Source organism: Coenobita brevimanus, chromosome 2, assembly GCF_032717465.1.
Source record: "Coenobita brevimanus isolate Jiangsu-jjx chromosome 2, ASM3271746v2, whole genome shotgun sequence".
In the NCBI taxonomy this organism is placed as follows: domain Eukaryota; kingdom Metazoa; phylum Arthropoda; class Malacostraca; order Decapoda; family Coenobitidae; genus Coenobita; species Coenobita brevimanus.
The window spans coordinates 1,665,001-1,675,000 of record NC_136955.1 but is presented as its reverse complement, the minus strand read 5'-3'; the positions used below and the strand labels follow the sequence as shown (position 1 = coordinate 1,675,000).

The following is a 10,000-nucleotide window of genomic DNA, read 5'->3' as shown; positions in this document are numbered from 1 at the left end:
GAATAGATAGATAGACAGATAGACTGATGAATGGATATAGATAGACAGATAGATAGATAGTTCATATATAACACTACTTGTCCACTCTTTATCTATTCTTTCTTGTGTTTTGCGGGTACGGCTCAGTGTAATTTACCTCTGTCTATCGTGCATCCTTCCCTCCTGCTCCCACTGCCACACCCACGCCCACACCAGCAGACTGTGCCGTTCCCAAAACACACGCGCGCTATTTACAGACCACCCAAGCCTAGTTTTACCATCATCATCATCACCAACATCATCATTTTCATCATCACTATCATAATCATCACCATCATCATCATCAACATCATCATCATTATTATTATCATCATCAACATCACCATCATCATCATCATCACCAGCATCATCATCAACATCATTAATATTATCATCACCATCATCATCACCACTACCATCACCATCATCATCATTATCATCATCATCTGTTCTTCCCACCACCACCACCACTACCACCACCATCATCATCATTATTATCATCATCATCATCATCATCATCACCACCATCACCACCATCACCACACACTCCCCTATCTACCCTCAACCTGTACCATCCACTCACCAGATCAGAGTAAAGTAACCCATTTTTATTCCTTATGGCATCCGTGGCGCCCTTCTCAACCAACAACTCCACTGCCCCGCTCTGCCCCCAGCGTGCGGCAACGTGGAGGGGAGTGTTGCCCCCTTCATCTACAGCGTCTAGCCTCGCCCCCCTTCCTGTGAGGACCGTGATCACGTCCTCGGCTCCTTCCCTCGAGGCTTCGTGGAGTGGGGTGACTGCGTGCTTGTCCTGTGGAGGGCGAGGTTTGGAGAGTGAGGTTTGGAGGGTGAGGTTTAGAGGGCGAGGTTTGGAGAGTGAGGTTGGAGGGTGAGGTTTGGAGGGTGAGGTTTGGAGGGCGAGGTTTGGAGGGCGAGGTTTGGAGGGCGAGGTTTGGAGGGCGAGGTTTGGAGGGTGAGGTTTGGAGGGTGAGGGTTTGAGAGAGAGAGAGAGAGAGAGAGAGAATGGAATGGTTAGATATATAGAAAGATAAATAGATAGATGAATGAATGGATTGATAGATGGATAGACAGACAGGTAGGTAGGTAGGCAGAGAGAGAGAGAGAGAGAGAGAGAGAGAGATTGGGATTAATTGTTTACAGAAATTCACCCGTAATAACAATAAATCTGGCTCTAAAACGGTGGTGGCTGCTACCATCCACTCACTTGATGTAGTGCTGCCTACCTATTCCTTCGGGGACTTCGGAGTGACAAGCCTAATGATTGTCCGTAACCCAGGATGGCCTAGCAAGGGAGATTATTTGCCTGCAGTTGGTGGGTCTGCTCGACCAGATAGAAGGGGTTATTCTTCTCTCTCTCTCTCTCTCTCTCTCTCTCATTGTTATCATTTCTCGTCTCACCTACATTCCTCTCTCTCTCTCTCTCTCTCTCTCTCTCTCTCTCTCTCTCTCTCTCTCTCTCTCTCTCTCTCTCTCTCAGCTCACCTCCACGTTAACAGAAGCGCCCTTAACTAACAGAACCTTAACTACTTTCTCTCTCTCTCTCTCTTTCTCTCTCCCTCAGCTCACCTCCACGTTAACCAAAGCTCCCTTATCCAGTAGAGCTTTCACCACGAAGAGGTGGCCCCAGTAAGCAGCGTGGTGGAGCGGCGTCTTGCCCGAGGCGTCTGTGATATTGGGGTCCCCTCCGGCTTCCAAAAGGGCGTCTGTTATCAGCATTTCGCCCTTAAGGGAGATGAGAATAAGGGTGAAAATAGGATGGCTTAATAGAGGGGAGATATGAAGGGTAGAACAGAAAATTCGACCTTATGATACCTAGTGATAAGGTTGAGAATAGAGTTGCAATGGAAAGAGTGGTTTTTAAAAGGCAATTATCAGTATTTTCGTCCTTACGGTAGATACGAATAAGGGTCTGAATGAGGTATCTTATCAGGGGGTAGATTTGAAGGGTAGAACAGAAAATCGACCTTATGATACCTGGTGATAAGGTCGAAAATGAAGTCAAATTTTAAAAGGCTATTATCAGTATTCTCGCCCTTGTGGTAGATAAGAATAAGGGTGAAAATAGGGAAGTTTAGCAGAGGGTAGTAAAACAGAAAAATAAACCTTATGATACAGTTCTCACTTTCCATTTCTCTCTCTCTCTCAAATCATCTACCTTCAGCCAGTAACGGAAAAAAATACAAACACACACACACTTCTCCCTCCCCTCTCTCCCTCCCTCCCTCTCTCTCTCTCTCTCTCTCTCTCTCTCTCTCCCTCTCTCTCTCTCTCACCTTGAAAGCGGAGTGGCACAGGACGGGAAAATCATAGGCGTCTTTTGAATTCGGGTCGCCTTTTGCCTTGAGCAGACTGACTACGTAACTAACATTGCCATCGTGTACTGCCTTAACCAGGAATTCGTTGACCTGGAAGAGAATAGCAGAGTTAGAAGGGCTATTGATCTATCTATCCGTCTATCTGTTTGTCTATCCGTCTGTCTATCTATCTGTTTATACGTCCATATGTCTATCTATCTCTCCATATCAGTGTATTTAACTTTTCCTATCTAATATTTCCATTCGTTGACCTAGAAGAGGAGAGTTAGAAGGGCTATTTATCTATCTGTCTGTCTATCTATCTATCAGTCAATATATTTACCCATCCATCTGTCCATCCATCCATCCATCTATCATCCATCAACCTATCTATCTATCTTTCTACCTATCTATCTGCCTATCCAACTATCCATCTATCTATCTCTGTCTATCCATCCATCCATCTATCTATCTGTCTGTCAATCCATCCATCCATCTCTATCTATCCATCTATCCATCCATCCATCTATCTATCTGTCTGTTAATCCATCCATCCATCCATCCATCATCCATCCATCTATCTATCCATCCATCCATCCATCTATCCATCCATCCATCCATCTATCTATCCATCCATCCATCTATCCATCCATCCATCTATCTATCCATCTATCTATCACTCACCAAATGCGTAAACAGCTGTCCTTCCTTATTGGGCAGGGCAGTATCACACCCTCGATCAAGGAGCAAGTTGACGATGCTTGGGTGTCCTCCTTCGATGCTCGAGTGTAAGGGGGTATTTCCTCGAAGGTCCTGGAGGGGGAGCAGAAGAGGACGTCAGTAGAAGCCTAAAACTACTCCTGGTCTACCTCTACCACCTAAAACCTACTCCTGTCTTACCTCTACCACCTATAAGGTACTCCTGTCTACCTCTACCACCTACAACATACTCCTCTACCTCTACCACCTATAAGCTACTCCTGGCCTACCTCTACCACCTATAAGCTACTCCTGTCTACCTCTACCACCTATAATATATTCCTGGTCTACCTCTACCACCTATAATATACTCCTGGTCTACCTCTACCACCTATAATATACTCCTGGTCTACCTCTACCACCTATAACCTACTCCTGCCTTACCTCTACCACCTATAACCTACTCCTGGTCTACCTCTACCACCTATAACCTACTCCTGGTCTACCTCTACTACCTATAAGCTACTCCTGCCTTACCTCTACCACCTCTACCTACTCCTGGTCTACCTCTACCACCTATAAGCTACTCCTGGTCTACCTCTACCACCAATAACCTACTCCTGGTCTACCTCTACCACCTATAAGCCACTCCTGGTCTACCTCTACCACCAATAACCTGCTCCTGGTCTACCTCTACCACGTATAAGCCACTCCTTGTCTACCTCTACCACCCCAACTTGGCCAAAAAATTTCTTAATCATATTTTTTGTTTTTTTCTCTCTCTCTCTCTCTCTCTCTCTCTCTCTCTATATATATATATATATATATATATATATATATATATATATATTTTTAGCTTAACTTGGCCCAAAATTTCGAGTTAATATTCTTTATATATATATATATATATATATATATATATATATATATATATATATATATATATATATATATATATATATATATAGTGTTACTGAAGTCCTATATTCTACTCCTGGTCTACCTCTACCACTTGAACTTGGTCAAAATATTCTCTTTCAATAGTTTTTCTTTTTTTTACTTTAATTTTCTCACATTTTGGTCTATTTTCTTCATTTTCTCCCTCAGTAGAAGAAGAAGAATCCTATAATCTACTCCTGGTCTACCTCTACCACCTTAACTTGGCCAAATATTTCTTTCTAATAAATTTATCTTCTTTCATCTTTAATTTGGTACAGATTTTCGTCCAATTTTCTTTCTTTTTTAGAGTTAGCAAAAATCTATAACCTACTCCTAGTTTACCTCTATCACTTATACTTGGCTCAAAATTCCGTTCCAATAGATATATATATTTTTTACTATAAAGTGCCCCTGATTTTCGTCCTCTTGTTGTTGTCATTTTTTTTCATTGTTCAAGGGTAGAGAAAGACAATGCCACAACCCTACCTCCTGTCCATAGCACTTCTTCGTGACTAGCATCGTATTCTGTTAAAATCCACATCCCTTCCATAGCACTTCTTCGTGACTAGCATCGTATTCTAATGTTAAACCCACATACTTTCCATAGCGCTTCTTCGTGACTAGCACAGCATTCTAACATTAATTTCTCACCTGATCTAACTCACCTTGATCTAATTAGACCTTACATCCCTTCCATAGCACTTCTTCGTGACTAGCACCTATTCTAAAGTTAATACCTCACCTGATCTAACTCACCTAGCCCTAATTAGACCTCACCTGCGCATTGATGTCCGCGCCGCTGTCTAAAAGGAGTTCGGCGATGCGCAGGTGGCCGTGGGCGCATGCGGTGTGCAGCGGAGTGGTCCTGTTGCTGTCAGTTGCATTGACGTTGGCGCCTCTGCAAGACAGGAAGAGGAATTTGCAACACTGATGAAATTGCATGTATTACTCTTAAAGTTTTTGCTGTCTATTTACCTGTCTATCTATCTATCTGTCTACCTATCTGTGTCTATCTATCTGCCTGTCTATCTATGTCAATCCATCTGTCTGTCTGTCTATCTGTCTATCTATCTGTCTATCTGTTGCAGTCGCGTTGGCGCCTCTGCAAGAAAGGAAGAGGAATTTGCAACACTGATGAAGTTGCATGCATTTTTCTTTAAGTTTTTTGCTATCTGTCTGTCTATCTGTTTATCTATCTCGCTATATGTCTATCTATCTATCTCTGTCTATCTATCACTCTATCTATTTATGAATGAATAACTCAGTCTATTTAATTATATATGACCTTATGCAGTATATGACTATCTATCCGTCTGTCTATCTAAACAGCTATCTGTCTATATATCTATCCATCCATTCACCCATACAGCTGTCTATATATATCTCTCTCTCTCTATTCATCCATCCATCCATCCACCCATCTCTCTCTCTCTCTCTCTCAACTAATAATGGCAATCTGAACACAATCACCGCATATTCAGTCTCTCTCTCTCTCTCTCTCTCTCTCTCTCTCTCTCTCTCTCTCTCTCTCTCTCTCTCTCTCTCTCTCTCTCTCACCTCTCCACCAGCAGAGATACGATATTGAGATGGCCTCTTGCACAGGCGTGGTGCAAGACAGACCAGTGTAGATTCCCCTTCGTGTCTGGACTCAACCCCCAGTCCAACCACTGCACCAAGACCTCTGCGTCACCTGTCTCTATCGTAGGCATGAGCTGTTGTCCCACCTGCAGAAAGAAAGAGAGAAAGTGAGAAAATAAGAGAGAGAGGCAGGGAAAGAAAGGAACCATCATCATCAATCATCATCATTATTATTATCATCACACTTTTGCACTAACACCTCTGCGTCTCCTGTCTCTATCATAGGCATGAGCTGTTGTCCTACCTGCAGAAAGAAAGAGAGAAAGTGAGAAAATAAGTGAGAGAGGCAGGGATAGAGAGGAACCATCATCATCATCATCATCAGTCATCATTATTATTATTATTATTAAACTTTTGCACTAACACCTCTGCATCCCCCGTCTACAGAGAGAGAGAGAGAGAGAGAGAGAGAGACTCAATCTGTACACGACCTGAAGAAGTGTTGATTGATAGACAGAGCGACAGACTGATAGATAAATAGATAGACAGAATTATTGACTGACTGACTGATTAAGAGAGAGAGAGAGAGAGAGAGAGAGAGAGACAGAGAGAGAGACAGAGACAGAGACAGACAGACAGACAGACAGAGACAGAGACAGACAGACAGACAGACACACACACACACACACACACACACACACACACACACACACACACACACAGGGGAAACTCACCAACTGAAGGAAGTGCTGGTTTTTCCTGTTAGTCTTCGTCTTGTCCGCCTTCTTATCAATGAGCAGCTTCACGACGGACGTGTGGAACCCCCTGGCAGCCTCGTGAAGGGGGGTGTTGCCCTGCTTGTCCTGAGGGAAGAGTGAGGGGAAACTGTAGTGAAAATGAGGGGGAAGTGAGGGGAAAATGATGGGAAAATGAGGGGAAATGAGGGAAAATGAAGGGGAGATGAGGGGAAATGAAGGGGAAACTGTAGTGAAAATGAGGGTAAAATGAGGGGAAAGTGAGGGGGAACTGTAGTGGAAATGAGGGGAAAATGAGGAAAAATGAAGGGGAGATGAGAGGAAATTGAGAGGAAAATGAAGGGAAAATGAGGGGAAATTATGGTGAAAATGAGGGGGATGAGGGGGAACTGTAGTGAAAGTGAGGGGAAAATGAGGGGAGATTGTAGTGAAAATGAGGGGGAAGTGAGGGGGAACTGTAGTGAAAATGAGGGTCAACTGTATTGAAAATGAGGGGGAAATGATGGGGAACTGTAGTGAAAATGAGGGGAAAATGAAGGGAAATGAGGGGAAAATGAAGGGAAAAGAGGGGAAAATGAGGGGGAAATGAAAGGAAAATGAAGGGAAAATGAAGGGAAAATGAGGGGGAAATGAAGGGGAAAATGAAGGGAAAATGAAGGGAAAATGAAGGGGAAATGAAGGGAAAATGAAGGGAAAATGAGGGGAAAATGAAGGGAAAATGAAGGGAAAATGAGGGGGAAATGAAGGGAAAATGAAGGGAAAATGAGGGGGAAATGAAGGGAAAATGAAGGGAAAATGAGGGGAAAATGAAGGAAAAATGAAGGGGAAATGAGGGGAAAATGAAGGGGAAATGAAGGGAAATGAGGGGAAAATGAAGGGAAATGAAGGGAAAATGAAGGGAAGAGGGGAAAATGAAGGGAAAATGAGGGGGAAATGAAGGGAAAATGAGGGGGAAATGAAGGGGAAATGAGGGAAAATGAGGGGAAAATGAAGGGGAAATGAAGGGAAAAATGAAGGGGAAATGAAGGGAAAAATGAAGGGAAAAATGAAGGGGAAATGAAGGGGAAATGATGAGAAAATGAAGGGGAAATGAGGGGAAAATGAAGGGGAAATGAAGGGGAAATGATGGGAAAATGAAGGGGAAATGAAGGGAAATGAAGGGGAAATGAAGGGGAAAATGAAGGGAAAATGAAGGGAAATGAAGGGAAATGAAGGGAAAATGAAGGGAAATGAAGGGAAAATGAAGGGAAATGAAGGGAAAATGAAGGGAAATGAAGGGAAAATGAAGGGAAAATGAGGGGAAAATGAAGGGAAATGAAGGGAAATGAAGGGAAAATGAAGGGAAAATGAAGGGAAAATGAGGGGGAAATGAGGGGGAAATGAAGGGAAAATGAAAGGAAAATGAAGGGAAAATGAAGGGAAAATGAAGGGAAATGAAGGGAAAATGAAGGGAAATGAAGGGAAAATGAAGGGAAAATGAAGGGAAATGAAGGGAAAATGAAGGGAAATGAAGGGAAAATGAAAGGAAAATGAAGGGAAAATGAAGGGAAAATGAAGGGAAAATGAAGGGAAACTGAGGGGGAAATGAGGGGGAAATGAAGGGAAAATTCTCTCTCTCTCTCTTATAAACCCCTCGTGTCGTAATCCTTCGAATTTTTGTTATTATTATTATTATTATTATTATTATTATCATTATTATTTTTATTATTACTCTTGTTTATGTTGTTGTTGTTATTGTTGTTATTGTTCTCAGGGATTAAACAAACAAGATCCCGGGCAAATGTCCAGCTGATGTAGCGCCAGAAAGTAAAATTAATTGTGTGAGAGAGAGAGAGAGAGAGAGAGAGAGAAATAGAACTAGCGTAATCAATACAGGTAAAGTGGCTCACCTGTGCGTTTATGTAAGCGTTTTTCTTCAATAGTAATTCCGCGATTGTCTTGTAGCCGTGTGTACATGCACGGTGGAGAGGCGTACACATGTCGGTTGTACATGAGTTGGCCTGTGTACGTAAAAAAAATAGTGGGTTAGATAAGGTACACACATGCATACTTACGTACATACATACATACGTACATACACTTACATACATGCATACACTTACACACATATATACATACATACACTTACATAATATACACATACATACATACATACACGACATACATATATACATACATACATATATACGTACACACATACATACACGTATATACATACATACATACATACACACATAAGCTCCCTTTCTCAAACGCACAGATAAAAATAGTAACATTCGTCATTTCCTGTGCCACCCCCTCTCTCTCTCTCTCTCTCTCTCTCTCTCTCTCACACACACACACACACACACACACCTCTAAACACACACACACACACACACACACACACAAAACTCACATCCACCCATCACCCTCACTCAATCCATCCATCCAATCTCTCTCTCTCTCTCTCTCTATCTATCTATCCCTCCATCTATCTATCCATCTACCACTCACCGAAGCCCCAGCGTCGAGTAGCACCTCCACCACGGCCTCCTGTCCCTCCACACACGCCAAATGCAACAAGTTCCATCCTAAGTGATTTCTTGTGTTCGGGTCGCCTCCGTTGTGAAGGTAGACGAGCATACCAACTTTGTCCCCTTTCCGGATCATATTTATCACCTCCGTCGTGTCCTGGAAGGGGAAGGACACGTTGCTTAGCCTGCAGGACACGTAGGTAGGTAGGGAAGTAGGTAGGTGGGTAAGTAAGTAGGTAGGAAGATGGATAGGTAGATTAACATACCAACTTTGTCCCCTTTCCGGATCATATTTATCACCTCCGTCGTGTCCTGCAAGGGGGAAGGACACATTGCTTAGCCTGCAGGACACGTAGGTAGGTAGGGAAGTAGGTAGGTAGGTAGGTAGGTAGGTAGGTAAGTAGGTAGGAAAAGTGGAAGGTGTGTCTTTTTAGTTAGTATTAGTGTTATTCCTTCCCTTCCCCTCCCCTCTCTCTCTCTCTCTCTCTCTCTCTCTCTCTCCCCTCCCGCTCAATCCTGCTCTGGGAAGGTGAGGCGGACCCGACAGGTAAACAAGGTAGTATAATTAGACAGGTGAGAGAGAGAGAGAGAGAGAAAAAAAATAGATTGAAAGACAAATAGACAGACAGATAGATAGAAAAAATATACACCTTAGTCATCTCTCCTCTACTTTCACCTTTTTTCAATCCAAGAAAGAAGGAACCCAAGGCCAGGAGCCCGCAAATTGTTCCCTCCAAGAAAAAACAAGAACAAGATAACAGCCAAATTCAAGATGCGTTCACTTCGAGATGCCTGGACACACTGCGTTTGAAAGACTGGAGGTCATAGGCAGTAGGAAATACAGACAGAGGGAGACAGTTCCAGAGTTGACCTGCTGCATACCTGAAGGACTGGGAGTAGCGGTTGATTTTTGCATTAGAAAGTAGGATAGAATGTCCTTTTGTTGACAGCTTCTTATAAAATGCTTCAGAGAGTGCATACCCCTTTAAGGAATATTTATATACCCAGGCAGCTCCACCGCCCCTTCAAATCAGTGCCACCAGGTGAAGGCGTCTCTCTCCAGGTAACCCCCAGGTGTTAATTAAGAGATATTTCTAGGTATTTCCTGAATCATTTCCGGGGGGATTTCCCAGGGAGATTGTGTGGCCAGGTGGGACAGGTGCCAGCCCCGTGTGTGTGT

The 10,000-nt window shown here is 43.1% G+C and overlaps 1 protein-coding gene across 1 annotated transcript in view; it reads right to left on the bottom strand.

Annotated features, from left to right (window-relative positions):
• The window catches only part of LOC145391052 (uncharacterized), a gene marked incomplete at its 5' end in the record, with an annotated part of 22,821 nt that extends 13,838 nt beyond the window's left edge, over positions 1-8,983 (bottom strand). The window contains 9 exons of the mRNA XM_080265787.1: positions 602-829; positions 1,606-1,761; positions 2,313-2,444; positions 3,018-3,146; positions 4,749-4,869; positions 5,529-5,695; positions 6,284-6,412; positions 8,194-8,304; positions 8,801-8,983. Of these exons, the coding sequence (XP_080121913.1) occupies positions 602-829; positions 1,606-1,761; positions 2,313-2,444; positions 3,018-3,146; positions 4,749-4,869; positions 5,529-5,695; positions 6,284-6,412; positions 8,194-8,304; positions 8,801-8,983 (1,356 nt within the window). The remainder of the gene's footprint in view (positions 1-601; positions 830-1,605; positions 1,762-2,312; positions 2,445-3,017; positions 3,147-4,748; positions 4,870-5,528; positions 5,696-6,283; positions 6,413-8,193; positions 8,305-8,800) is intronic.
• Between the last annotated feature and the right edge of the window lie 1,017 nt (positions 8,984-10,000).